The sequence below is a fragment of the Drosophila gunungcola genome, unplaced genomic scaffold (assembly GCF_025200985.1).
Source record: "Drosophila gunungcola strain Sukarami unplaced genomic scaffold, Dgunungcola_SK_2 000001F, whole genome shotgun sequence".
NCBI lineage: Eukaryota > Metazoa > Arthropoda > Insecta > Diptera > Drosophilidae > Drosophila > Drosophila gunungcola.
Genome location: NW_026453197.1, coordinates 15,543,737 through 15,558,069, shown reverse-complemented (window position 1 = coordinate 15,558,069; position 14,333 = coordinate 15,543,737). Strand labels below are relative to the sequence as shown.

At 41.2% G+C, this 14,333-nt stretch overlaps 4 protein-coding genes across 4 annotated transcripts in view; all 4 read left to right on the top strand.

The window, feature by feature from the left end:
* The window catches only part of LOC128262129 (centaurin-gamma-1A), a 56,688-nt gene that overhangs the window by 10,489 nt on the left and 31,866 nt on the right, over positions 1-14,333 (top strand).
* LOC128262149 (uncharacterized) lies at positions 359-1,437 on the top strand. Its single transcript, XM_052996244.1, has 3 exons — positions 359-501; positions 573-738; positions 800-1,437. Exons 1-3 carry the CDS (start codon positions 396-398, stop codon positions 1,389-1,391), a joined length of 864 nt encoding a protein of 287 aa, XP_052852204.1. The 5' UTR covers positions 359-395; the 3' UTR covers positions 1,392-1,437.
* Positions 1,545-2,896, top strand: LOC128262147 (uncharacterized). Its single transcript, XM_052996243.1, has 2 exons — positions 1,545-1,741; positions 2,106-2,896. Exons 1-2 carry the CDS (start codon positions 1,597-1,599, stop codon positions 2,852-2,854), a joined length of 894 nt encoding a protein of 297 aa, XP_052852203.1. The 5' UTR covers positions 1,545-1,596; the 3' UTR covers positions 2,855-2,896.
* Positions 3,344-4,265, top strand: LOC128262155 (uncharacterized). The gene is made up of 2 exons (XM_052996253.1): positions 3,344-3,566; positions 3,626-4,265. Exons 1-2 carry the CDS (start codon positions 3,367-3,369, stop codon positions 4,176-4,178), a joined length of 753 nt encoding a protein of 250 aa, XP_052852213.1. The 5' UTR covers positions 3,344-3,366; the 3' UTR covers positions 4,179-4,265.

The window sequence follows — 14,333 nt, the reverse complement described above, 5'->3', positions numbered from 1 at the left end:
GGTAATCCGCGGACACCTGCAAAGAGTTTGACGCATTTCTTCCACCGGTAGCCTGGTTATTTGCCTATAATCCCAGTTGTATGTGTTTCGCAATGATAGACCATATACATTCTCTAAACGATTTTGACTTCGATTGGCCAATTGGGTGTCGAGATTAGGCCAAAACAAGCCACTTAAGCGACACAAGTGTTCTTTTTGCTTTGTGGTCTTACAACCCACTTCTTGCCATTGCGTTAAATCGGGAGACTATCGTGTTAGGGTGATCGCAGTTCTGCTAATCAGTACAAGCGATTAGCATGAAAGTATGTAAGCCCCCCCCTCCCGCCTGCTCATATCCCCAAACTTTGCTATAAAAGCCACTGACTGGCTGAAACAATCAATCAGGTGGCTATACAATGAAAGCTATCGTTTGTGTTTTTTTGGCCCTTTTGGCCTGCGTAGCAGCCTACGATGTGGAGCTTCTCAGCGAGGAGCAGTGGAACCAGCTGGTCGAACGTAATCGTAAGTGTCCTAGGCTGCCTCTTTTGTAAAGATAGAGGGCTAATAGAGCTGTAATTCCCAATGCCACACAGCTGCCAAGCCCGATACGCAGGGCCTGATCCTGAATGGATCGGCCAAGAAGGCCATCAGGGGTTTGATTAACCAAATGCCCTGCGGCTGGCCCGAGTATGGAATCCCCCCAATGGCCCCCTACACCAACGCTGATCTGCGCATCCACTTGGCCGAGTCGGTCGTGGAGTAAGTAACTTATGATTCTATTGGTATGGATGTCATGGTGTCATCTAAATGTCCTCTTTAGTATGCTGCTTCAGTTCCTGCGCTTCCGTTTCGATGGCCTGGAGAACATGGAGATCAAGAAGCTGAAGATCAGCTATACCTTCAGCAAGAAGGTCAAGTTCCATTTCAACTTCAAGGAGCTGAAGGCCAGCGCCCACTTCCTGGACACCAACACTTTTATGGACATGCTGAAGCAACTGGGATTGTCTGTGCGGTATGAGAGCTCTGGTCCATTGTCCTTCAGCCTGGAGAATCTGTCGATTCAGGGCGAGTTCAAGTACAAGATGCCCTTCATCTTCGGCTCCATCAAGATCTACAAGTTCAGCTGTATCGTCGGACTGGGTGGCGTGACCTCCAACATTGGCGGCATAATGGGCAACGGCAGGATCAACGAGTTCATCAACGACATGGTGGACAAGGAGGTGCCGGCCTTCATCAATGGCTACCAGAAGCAGATTAGCGCCAAGATCGAGGAGATCTTTGTGCCGCTGGTCAATTCGCATCTCACGGGTCACAAGATCTGGTATCTGTTCAGCATGCTCTCCGCCGTCACCGGCACCTGCAACCCCACTCCCGCCCCCTGGTTGGCCATGGAGTCCAGGAAGATAGAGTAGAGTAGCAGCACCATCAACCCGCAATAAATAGCAATTCAAGCCAGTCCACGATCTACGTTTTAATTAGCCTCCATTCCGCCTGCTATCTTCGCACAGTATCACCTCTTTGGCGTTATCGCCCGGGATTGGTTTCGGTATATAAGACTCTGTCCCGGGCGTTAGTCAATTCAGTAGCGATTCTAGTTACTAAAAGCCACAATCAACCATGCGTTTCCTGGTAGTCTTGGCCTGCCTGGTGGCCGTTTGCGCCGCCGGCACTCTGCCCAACCAAGTGGAGCAGCGTCTGAGGGAGCTGGCCGATCAGAATGGCGACATCAATCTGTTCGAGGAGCCCCAAGAGGGAGTTGAAGGTGAGAGAAGGTCGCATATTCAGGGATAATTCCGGGCATTTTAGGTACACATTTGTTTAATTGATAAATTAATTTGTCATTCATTTATTTTTGCGGTGAATGTAATTACGTCTTATGAGGGAACATATTTTTTTTAATAGTTGCAATTAATAAATACATTTAATTATCTACTTCGAAAACTACCTAACGATCAAACATAAGACGTAAAATTTTTTTTTACCACCTAATTTTGTCTTTCTCAGCAATATTTAACCTACAAGTCAAGTTAAAATGGCGTTACGTTATTAATCTCTAATTGCTCGGGCTAGATCTTATTATCTTGGTTAACAAATAAATCAACTAAATATCAAAATCACTTCCTTAGTTGCCCCGCAGTTCATATTGTCGTGGCAGGCGCGTCGCTTCATCCGCAAGTTCCAGAAGCAGATGGAGTGCGGATGGCCCCAGTATGGCATCCCAGTGCTGGCTCCACTGCGCGTCAACGAATTCAACCTGGACTTTAAGAAGGGCATCTTCGAGACCCTGAACCATGTGTTCCGCCTCAAGGTCGCTGGATTGGACGACTTTAAGATCAAGAAGTTTAAGCTGAACGTGATCACCAGCAAGGTGACCTTCGACTTCCTCTTCAAGAACATCGACACCACCGCCCAGAAGTACAGCACCGACACGATGATCGATGCCCTGCGCCAGCTGGGTCTGTCCGTGGAGTACGAGGGCAATGGAGAGCTGCTGTTCGACCTGGTCAACCTGCGCATCGCCGGCACATTGAAGTACAAGCTGCCCATGCTGTGGGGCTCCGCCAAGATCACCTCGCTAAAGACCACCATCTCGCTGGAGTCCGTGGAGTCGGACATCACCGGATTCATGGGCAACGGCAAGATCAACCGTGCCATCAACCGTCAGCTGGAGAACATTGTGGTCAAGGCCATCAACAACAATCAGAATGCCATTTCGGATACCATTGAGAACAGCATTGTGCCGCCAGTGAACAAGATCCTCAAGGGCAAGGACTTCTGGACTCTCGTGGACCTGATCCTGTCCAGCAGCGAAGGCGAGAGCGAGGACGATCCGATTGTCGTCGACTGCGATCCTGCCGCCGATCCCTGGGCTTAAGTTCGCAGGGGGGTGTAAATAAACACTTGTTGATACATTCAATCTTTGGTCTACTTTTGGGGGTTCACCTTTTCTCAGGCTCCACTTCAATATCAATTGAAATTTTGTTGGAGACAGAATTGTGAACTAAAAACTGAAGTTTTAATCCACATTTCACAAAATTAAGCAGATGTAACGGAATTACAGGGATTTGTTTAAAATATGTTTAAATTTACATGCCTTTTCCCAATTTCAATATACATCGAAATGTTGTTTTAATCCATATTTCAAAAAATTAGGAAGGTATTATATTGAAATGATGTAGCAAAACAAATTGTAATTTTTTTTTTAAATATGTTTTGTATTTAAGTATCGTATGAATTTGGGAACACGCACGTTTATCTCCTTTGCACCTGCCTAATCCAATCTTATCGATTTTAGCCACTTAAGTGGCTAATCGTTATTGCTGATTGGGTAAGGGGAAAAATACTTAATTTAGTTGAATCACTAACAGTTCCTGTTTGGTTTTCACGATGAGAACTTCTTGTGTTATTTTTGTGGTCCTTCTTTGCTTCTCCTTGGGCTCCGCCAAGCTCTTCGATGATGAGCTGCGCGAATTGACGGAGTTTCTGCGATTGCAGTTGCGATGTGGATATCCGGCTAGAGGGGTTCCCATTTTGGCCCCAGCTCAGATTTCCTACAAGGATATTAACATCCGAACTGAGAACTTTGGGTAATTAAGCTATGACCCTATTGAAAGAATTTTGAAAAACGAATAATATCAATCTACAGTTGCAATGGAAACTTCACTGAACTGATCATCGAAGGTCTGGATGGTTACGAGTTTTCCAAGCTTGTATGGAGTAACATTTTTCACACCATCAAGTTTGATATAAACTTCCCCAAGATATCGCTGAAGAGCTCAAACTATAAGCTCAATATCTTGGCTCGTCTTTTTGGTGGCGACTTCTCCCTTTGGGGTGATGGTGTGTTTAATCTGGAGCTGGTCAACTTCCGAGCTAATGGCAGCTTCATTCTTCGCCCAAAGTCGGCCACCAGTGGGGTGCACGTTAAAAGCTGGAAGGTCGATTGGGAGCTGGAGGAGGCCAAATCCCAGATCACGGGCGTTATGAACAGTCGTCTCTACTCGAAATTCATCAACGATTTGGTTAAGGAGTATCTGGAAGTCATGATCAACGGTAGCCCCACAGAAGTTTCCCAGTTCATGGAGGAACTTATTGTGCCGCCCATGAACTTGGTGCTGGATAACATTGCCTGGTACGAGATTACCGCTATCATTATGGGTTTGGCCAACGGAATTCTACCAGTGGAGCCGATTTGTTGAAGTGCTGCTGTTAAGGAAGTCGACTGCCAGGTGTTCAAGTGTTTAAATGTGAATAAAAGGCTAAGGAAGCATTTGATAACAAATTAATTGGAATGATGTGTGCTTACTTTTGGTTGGCGTTCGAGGTGCTCTATAATATTTGTTTAGATATTTTCTTATTTAAAAAACTGGAGGGTGAAAATTGATTAGCCTTTAATATATTACTAAATAGAAGATGTATTTTTTTGTGATTTAAAACATATCTATTAATTTGTGTTTATTTACTTAATTTAAACTATAGAAACTTGATATACATTTCACTTTCTAATTATACTTGCAGTACTAATAAATCATTTTGTTCTTTAACTCTCTTTGCAGGTAAGCTCGATTAGATTTCCCGTTAATTGGCAGTGAGTATATGAAGTATTCCCGGCCTTCATCATCAATTTCTATTTTTGGGGACCTCCATTTAGTGTTCTAATCGTTTCAACCATAAATTAATGTTGATCTTTGTGCGCTGAGGGGAGGCGAAAGCAAAGTCCATAATCGGATTGGGAAATGTGGAAAACGCTGACGAGCTGCGCCAGCAGGACATCTCAGTCGCCGGGCTCAAACCGAAGCACGAGTCCTGGCACAGCAGGACTTCGACGGGTGGTCCTACGATTTTCGGTCCAACACTTTCTAGGCTCTGATTTGCTAGTGGCTTCGACAGCAGCTGGTTTTCTTTTTTTTTGACACAGACACAGACTCTTTTTATATTCCCTTTTTTCCGATTTTGTAGAGATTATTTTTTAGATTACGGTCTAATGTCATTATTTGTTGTTAATTAGTTCAGAGTACTGTAGAGTATCACTCTAAAAAGTCTCTTTTCAACTTCATTGGCATTCTTTCACCGCAATGAAATTCGTTTTGGCTCATTTCATTTGCAATTTACGAGCCATCTTTCTCCCTTCCTAACGTATTTCTGGGCACACCTTGCATTACTGCTCAAGAGATTGTCATAATGCAAAAATAAACAAAAAGTCGTTTGGGTTTTGTCATGAGTACGTGCTCAGTGCCCATCTGTGAGATGTCCTGCCGCTTGTGGCATTGTCTCGAAAGAAGTTTTACGACCTACCGGACAGTCTGTTGCGTTGTGCATTGTCCTCGCCGACTTACAGACTTTTTGGCCACAATCCCAGCCCGAGGAAGCCAAGCAGCCATTCGAGACTGAAAACTACTAGCAGCGGCAACCCAACCCCATCCCATCCATTTGTTGACATTTACGAGGCAATTTTCGAAAAGCCATTAAATTCTTTTAGCTGAATATGTACCGCCAACCCACTGCTGGGAGCATCGCTTTGGCCTAGTTTGATTAGCCTCGATTTGTGTGTATGACCACAAAAAATCTACTGCACTCATCTTCTCATCTCATCTTCAATGGGAGACACTTAAGTGTTTATTTTTTGCATATGCTATGGGCTCCCTGGGTGACTGCTTAAGGATCTCAGCTGGAGGTAGGCACATTTTGCAAAGGAATCTCAAGCATCCTTTATTGGTACCCCACAATGGAAAGAACTTATGAGTTGCTATGTTATAGGGGAGGTTGAAGGTCTTGTTGTATTTGTTTTATTGGTGATTCGGTCATATATGTAGTATTTTCTTTGTTAAAGTTTTGAATAATATTATTTTTAAGAGTAATACTTAGTTTCTTGTAAAATAATGGACATTTATAGACTGAATATTTTAAAAATAAACCTTAAAAACCTTTAATTATGCAGGTTTCAACTTTGCTTACATTTATTATTTTAAATATCAACCCTATAAGTATTAAAATCATTTTTAAATATGTTATTTTGTGAAGGGTATACAAAATATTAATAGCTCTGATTAAAAGTTTTTTTTTAATAAAAAAAAAAGAAAAACTAAAACTAAAAACTAATCTATTCACAAAATACTTGTTCACTTGACAGCTCAAGTTTTAAATAAGTTTATTCTTCTTTAACTTAACTTTTTTGGTCGCTTTTAAGTGTGTAAGATAATTAGATGGAATCCCCTTCATAGTTACCTCCTTGCCCTTTAAACCAACCCCTCAAACGAGTTTTAACCACTTAACTGGTTCTCGAAATGCCCTCTTTGAAGTGCCCCACATCGCCGGAGCTCACCTTAGACCAACTTTAATTGCCTACGCTTGTTTTTGGGCCTTCAGAGTGCTTTCAGGCCTCACCTGCTTCCACCAATCCTGCCACAGGGCTAATTGAAAGACCGAGAGCAAAGCTTTGCTTTTCATTTTCCACTCTGGTGAAAGACGTAAATATTTGCATTCTCGGTTGGGCAACCCTTTTGCGCCAAGGACTGACTGCCTGCCAGAAATTGGGGTTAATTTAAAATTTATGATGCACTGAATTGTTGAACACTCGAATTAGGATTCATTAGGGAGCAGCTCTGAAGGGGGGGGGCACATAAATCATAGAGTGCCAAATCATAGGATGAGATAAGATACAAAATGGGTTGCAACAAAGAAAGTACCTCCATATGGCATATCCTTTTGTATACTCAAAGAAGCTGAGTCGTTGTTTTTCCCTCTTGTTGCGCATTAAATGGGTTTTAATTTGAAACGTAGTAAGATCGCGACTTCTGCGTCCTGTGCCCCCTTCCGTGGCAATTGTCCTGGCCAAGTCAACGGTGAAAACGAGATGAGAAAATTCAAAATACCCAGCTCAAGGCTTCGCTGTAATTGAGCAGCGCAATTTCCTGAAAATCGCACGCGAAGAAAAGGTGCGTTGTCCTGTAAATGAACAGCCGCCACCAGTAAAAGAGAAATATAGTATAGTAGGCAAAAAAAGAAAAGGATGCGGCAGAAGGTTGCAAGGATGCGGCTCCGTTTCTTACGCTTTACTTTTATTTTTTCAATTAAGGTTGACATGCCCCGCGTGTACTCGTCTCGAATTTGTTTCATGAGCCAAGTCAAGCTGAAAATTGCGCATTTGCTGCGAGCTGCGAGTTGCAGATGGGTTGCCAAGGCAGTTTCATCCTCGAAGCCCGTCCAAAGTTTTGCCTAACAGGATTTACAACCTCTACTTGCAGTCGTCTGTAAGGCTGTAACTTGCTCGTCTCGTCTGCAAGTTGGGCTTATCTCCGCAGTTAAGTCTCTCTTCCCCGAGGTGGCAATGATGGGAATCAATCAATTTGTTGCTCTGCTGGCTGCTCTAATTGAGAAATTCCTAGAAAGTGGGTTTGGGCGGGAGTTTGGGAGGGAATTAATGAATTATTTTCTACCCAGGAATTGAAGTTGCTGAGCCCATTCAATTTGTTTCATTACATTAATTTACTTTAAAGTAATCTCTTAAGCTTAAACCAAGAAAAAGAGTTAGAAACCCCAAAAGTTTTAGGCAAAAGTTTTTTTAATATTAAATTTATTTCTTCTCTCGTTCTTGGAGTCAGTTTCACTGCTAAATAATATACGGTATCAGTTTCATATCTGCTGGTACCGCTAATGAAGCCAGCCCACATGTGCGTTAGCTTTACTCTTTCACACTCCGACAATCCAGCCATCCATCAATCAATCAGTCATTTCAATTACGTTCCTTAATCCTTGCCTGCGATGCACAAGGAGGCCCTCGCAAATACTGAATATATGACTTATTAGTCTTTTGACAGCTGTCAAACCAAGAAATGCAGACACTTGCAGTTGGTCGCGATTGTGAATCCCTGTGCCCTGTTCCCTATTCCTGTTCCTATTCCACATCCAAATCAGATCTCGAGCCACAGCAAGCTGCTCCATTAACATGACAAAGAAGTAGGTGTCCTGCCGTTTTCCTTGCGAGTTCTACCACCATTTGAACTTCCAGCAATGGACAGCTGTTGCAGGGCATACTCGCACTCGTACTCGTATCTTTGATGTGACACTTTTGTCAAATGTTTACACCTTTAACCCTTTGGCGCCATTGTCTTACGGGTCCTGGGGTTAAGACCCTCGAATCGAAAAATGCTACAAAATACAATCCGTGTTCGAATTGTTTACGATGCTTTGTTAATTTTATGTTTCATTAGGGGCATTTGTTGGGATTTTATTGGCAACTTGAGTTGAATGCAAAAGGTATTTATAAAAGCATAATAAAAAATGGGTAGTGCATATATAGATTATGTGAATATTAATACCTCCAATTTTAAAATAAATTTACAATCTAAATGAATATATATACAAACGGTTGTAGTTTTATATTTTTTATTACTAAAAATTATTACTAAAAAACCATCGTTGTCACTGAAATACTATTTGCAAAAATTGCAAATTGTAACACATACTTTTTTTTATCCTCATCAGTTTATTCTTTTATTCAATAATGTTGCTGTGAAAAGTTTTGTACAAACTTCGTCCAACTCATTTGCAATACCACACAACCATGACGAAATAAAGTTATCCCCGCTTGTCAGCAGCTAAGGCAACAATTTCAAACCCATCTCGAGTCATTCATCAAAATTATGTCAAATCATGCAAGCGGCTGTAAAAAAATTCCCAAAAATCCAGCATGAGGATAAACAAAAAATGCAGGAGAAAAAAAGAAAAGGGAAAGGGAAAGCGGTAAATGCTAATGAAAATCAATGCAAAACTGCAGAAAATTCCGTGCAACCGCCAAGACAAGCCAGCAGTCGCATCATACACGGCGCATGCGCAGCTGTCTCAGAACCACTCACATGAAGCTGTCATGTTTCTGGGCAGGCCACACCGCAGTCATCCTCATCCTCGTCCTCATCCTCATTTTCATCCTCTTCCGACAGACAACAATTACAGTTTACCTCCGCCCAACTACTGCAACGTCATTCCTTGTCCCTGGACTCTTCATATTTTCCTTGCGGCTGCTTTCAGCTGATTTGCATTTTTAATCTCATAAGGATGTGCTGCCAGGCATTGTCCTTCGAATTGTGATGTATTTTTTTTTCCTCCGTGCGGTTTTACTCAAGCTGCAAGCCAAGATGGAAAAAAATCTTAGTCAGCCAGCGGAAAAAAAAGAAGAAAATCAGCCCCCTGGTGTAGGGGTCTTCCTTTCTGATCTACATATGTTTAATCCTGGATTTCTGACACGTCCGACGAATAGCTGTCCGTTTTGCCCGCCCCGTGTGAGAGTGTCTATAATCCTGGCTGTCTTGGGACGCCTCATCCCGTCACGTTACGCTTGAATAATTAGACGTAATTAAAGTTCCTTTCACTACACGATTCTCAGTTTAGCTTTCGTGTTGTCGGGATTAGGAGTCAAGCCGATTTCTTCCTTCCATCTAATGTTTGCCGACAGATCCTGCGGATGATGAGGAAATACATATCACACATGGAAAGGTGTGAATGAAGTTTGAGCATCGAATTTAATTGCATTCTTTTTAGGTTAAAGTTCTTTTGGTAAAAAGTATTTTGCAGTTTACTTTTTTGGGTCCTTTTAATTTAAGAGAAAGTTGGGTGATTGCTTTTTCGTCAATGATTTAAAAATATACATATTGTAGTATTATAGAATTTTTTTATATATATTTTTGTATAATTCTAAATACTCTTTATTAAGATAACAACTGTAATATCATTATTTAAACTTGAATTTGTATTATCTTTTTAAAGTAACATAATCTAGTCCACGTTGATTAATTTAAAAATCCCTTTTAAAATTTTAAATTATATTACCAAGTTGACCATTGTGATACACAGTTCTGATATGCAATCTGATAATACAAATTGATTTCCTTAAAGGCCCTTGATTCATCATCTAAAATCAATTTGGTTGTGGTTGTGGTTGATCACTCATCTCGGCATCAGATTTGAGGAGTTTAACTTTGTATTGTGTCACTGAAGTTTCCATTACGAGCGGCTGGTTTCTAAGTGTTTTTGAATTTCCTTCTTATGCGGCCATATCTGATCCGATTACGCTTTACTCAAGACAACGGTAATCGATCTGTTTTATCTCTTCAGAGGGATGAGAACAATCCAAAGAAATGGGAATAAATCATACAAAACTTAACACAATCGATCTGCCGAATGACAACACAAATTATGTGAAAGTAATTTCTTAGATGAGAGCACATAGATAAAAGACACAAAGAAACCGGACTAAGATACAAAAAAGTATCGAAAAAAATGAAAGACAGCTCGAAAAAATAAAGAAACAGCTACCGAATCTCATCAAACTTCGATCAATTTGCGGTTTCGGATATGATTTATTCGATTCGGTTCAGTGGTTTGCACTTGAGTGCTGCACTCCGGCGCATGTCCTGGCCCAGGACCAAGGATCATTAATCATCCTTCATGTGTCGAGTTTTTGGCTAATGATGGGGATCTTTTTTCGCCACTAATGGAGTGGACAGGCAGGCAAAAAATATTTCACTGTACGACTTCTTTGATGTTCAACATGGATCAGGATGTGCCAATGGCCCAGACCATTAATGAGCAAATTCTGGTCAATGAATTGAACTTACATTCATAGGGTTCACAGTTTAGTGCGAATTTTGATCATCATTAATCATTCAATGAGAGTTTAATCATTAAAATTGCACCAAATGGATTTTCATGTTGTAATATGCAGAATGAGAGATTGTAACATAAATGAAAATTAATATCTTAAAATTTGTATGCTGCAAATGGTATTTAATAGCATGTAAGAAAGGATTATGTAAAATATTAAGTTTTATTTAAGTGATCAATGCTATAGGTATTCCTATAACAAGAACTAAAACGATGCCTTTTTCGAGTAAATTACCATTTTCTTTTCAAATATTCACACCCTAATCAATATATTTCCTTAAAAAAATGTTTTTCTCAACCCAATCATTCATTTCCTAGCCTTATATAACCACAATTTACGATAGCGTACACCAATCATAGGCATCGCTATGTAAATATTCCGCCTCTAGATCAGATCTCAGTTATTATGCATTTAAGATCAACAAAGTCTATTCAAATTGACTGGGCGGAGTTTCGCTCTTTTCCTATTAATGTGCAAATCCTTGAAACATTTAAGAGCCGTAGGAAGTCTTTGGGTTTTTCGTGATAACCCCTTTTTTTGAACCCAAGACGACATCCAACTGTGCAAGGGCACAATTATTAGCACTTAGGCGACACATTCAGGCCTACTCCGTGGGTCCGTATGGTTGCCTGGATGCTCCCTCCACCGATCCTGTTCCGATTGCACAGATCCAGTTCCGCTGCCCCGCGAGGGGGCACAACCCTTAAGGCAGCCGCACAAGTGTCGATGACACTTGGAGGGATTTTTTCGGTTGCTGCTCACCGCAGCCATTGCAACGTTGCACGTTTTTCGAAAAAGTTTGTCAGGTAAAAGGGGTCTGGTTGGTCCTGGCACGTCCTGGCAAACACTTAAGCCAAAGTTAAACGCCTCGAGTGCTGTATTTTTGTTTTTGTTTGCGTGTCGTTTTCCCCCCGCCAACCAACTCGCTCTATATATATTTGTTTCCTTTTCTTAAGCCACAGCAGGAGATGTCTTCGTCCTTCGTTTTTGGGTATTTCGTATTTTTATTCGGGGCTCAGCCAAAACCTAAATCAATACGAACTCTGTTTTAATTCGCTTAAATTGCCGGCAGGACATCCCAGGGCCGACCTTTGTGCGAAATCCCGAAAGGATTGCCCTGCTTCCTTCTGCTCCGCGATTGTTTGCCCCGCTGTTGTCACAGCTCTAAGCGCTTTAATTTTGATTGCATTCGATTTGTTGCTGCTCTTGTTTTCGGCTGCCCTTCCCCCGAATGTTTGCACAACTCTTTGACAAATTCACAGGCTCGCACAGGATTCTTGGTCCTTCGGGCGGTTTTCGCAATCTTGTGGAGGGGCCCAAAAGGAAAAGGATTAACTATTTAGGTTTTTATGTCCGTATCAAGGAAGTAGCCGCCTGAATGTCTGCCATTGGCTTCCCTGCCGGCAGTTCCTGTTCCCGTCGTCTTGTTGTTGTTCCTTCGTCCCGACAACGACTGCAATTGAGGCTGGAAATGTTTTGCCTTCTTGCAACGAGCTCATTTCATTTACAATTCTCTTGGTCTCATTTTTTGTTGGAGTCTTAAAAACTGCAGTTGTGACTGTGTGACAGACAGCTCACAATGGTCGCCTTGGGAATTGTCGGTTCAGAGTCGTCTATTTTGGGGATTTTACAGAAAGCATTTAAGCTGGATTTTGTGGGCTTCTTAACGCCACAATAGTTTCATGAAATGCTAAGTATTAATTTAGGGATAATAAATACTAATAATACTAACGTTCATGAATTAGGGGGAAATAACAAAAGCTTTTGGTTCTTTAGAATAGTGTTCTATGTTTTAAAATACAATAGTTTCATGAAATGTTAAGTATTATTTCTGGGATAATAAATATTAATTTACTTTTATAAATTAGGAGTTACTTACAAAAGTTGTAAGTTCTTTAAAAAAGTGTTTAATGTTTTAAAAACTATTTAAGACTGTTAAGGGAGTTTACTACTACTACGCCGGTATAAAGTACTACGGGATTAAATGCCAATGCTCTTTAAAGAAAATTATCTTAAAATATCTTTTATTCCTAAAACTGTATTATTACTTAATTAAAATGCCAAAAATTACTTATAAATAACTATACCAAATTTCATGTCTTCAAGGGCTTTGTGCTTAGGCTCCATAAATATTACAACCCAAGTCTGGACTGGCAACTAAGAGTTTACCATACTTTATGATCTTCGAGCCCTAACCTCTGTTCTTAAGAATTTTCTGAGCTCTATGGCCAATTATATAAAATCGATCGTCACAGATCATCAAATCGATCTAAGCCAATTACACAGACAGCTGAGTGAGCCTTGGGCGATTGTGACTGTCTCGTAAATCAGAGGAGAAGGTGTGAGATGATGGACAAAAGCCCAGCCGTCTCCTTTAAGCTAATTTGTTCTGATGTGGCCTGCGACGTGTCGTAATTTTGTATGCCGGAGATGGAAAGAGTTCCATCCTTTATGGCGATGATGGGACAGCGACAGCGACAGCATGCTGTACATGTATGTCGGGGCATTGTGAGTTGGGCTTTGAACAAGCGACAGTTTTGCGACAACAAACCGCCGACCCACTTTGCCACACAATACCATCGGGATAAAGAGGCGATGCAGGATAAAGAGGAGCTGCTCTGCATCAACTTCAATGTAGAGCGAAACTCATTTAGTGGCTGGCTGTCGTTGATGTTGATGTTTACTATGTGTCATCCTTTTCATGCAGTCCGAAAACGGGGGCAGAGCCTACTTCTGGCCCCTGAAGATAATGGAGCACATGGCGATTCCTCATGTGGCACAGACATTTCATCAAATGTAGGCCATTCCCAGGAAGGGGAATCTGTCGCACATTGTTGCCTCTGGCCGCTGATAGATTACGACTGCCGCAGGACATTCAGCCATTCGAGCAGCACTTCTGTGTGTGCGCAGGTGGCAAATCCTGGCAGGATCCCTCCTAAGTCGCAGCACAAACCAAACGCTGACAGGCGACTAATTACTCGCCATGGCAGAGCTAAAGGGATTTCGGCATCAACAGGATCAAATTCCGTAAAAGGCCAGCATTCGCATTCGCAAACGCTACGGAATTTCCCGCATTTGGACAAGTCCATGAATGACAGTCGTCGCACGTTGTTTTCCCTTTTATTCTATTTTTTTTTTAACTGTACTGTTCGTAACCCAGCCTACCTGCCAGGACATAAATCCCGGGCTGACATTCTGTCAACGTCAATGTGGAAAAATCTTTTGGCTTGCAACCGTAGGCCAAAATAGAGCACGCCCTGTTGTGGAAATTGTGAAAAATTGCAAAGCGAAAACATTAAATTGATTGGGTTTAAAAGGGAGTCGGGGCTCACCAAAGATTAAATGTCTAAAAAGAATCGGGATTTCGATTTATCGAATTTTAAATGAAAAAAAAAAAGTTGCTATCTTCAGATTCAGATTCAAATTCAGATAAACTTTTATTTTCAAAATTAAATGTTGGAGAAAGCTCTTCTGACTTTACCAAGGAATACTTAAAACGTTTATCAAAATCTGTTTACCCTAAAAAAATCAACTATAATAAATTAATAATTTAGCTATTGGTAAATAAGAAAATTTTTCTTTCCAACTAAAAAACTGTACTATTTACTTACCAACCTTGTTTGCTAAATGCTTAAACTTTCGATGTACTTAGCGCTCGAACTCGAACCCCTCTTACGTTTAATGCTATTATTTC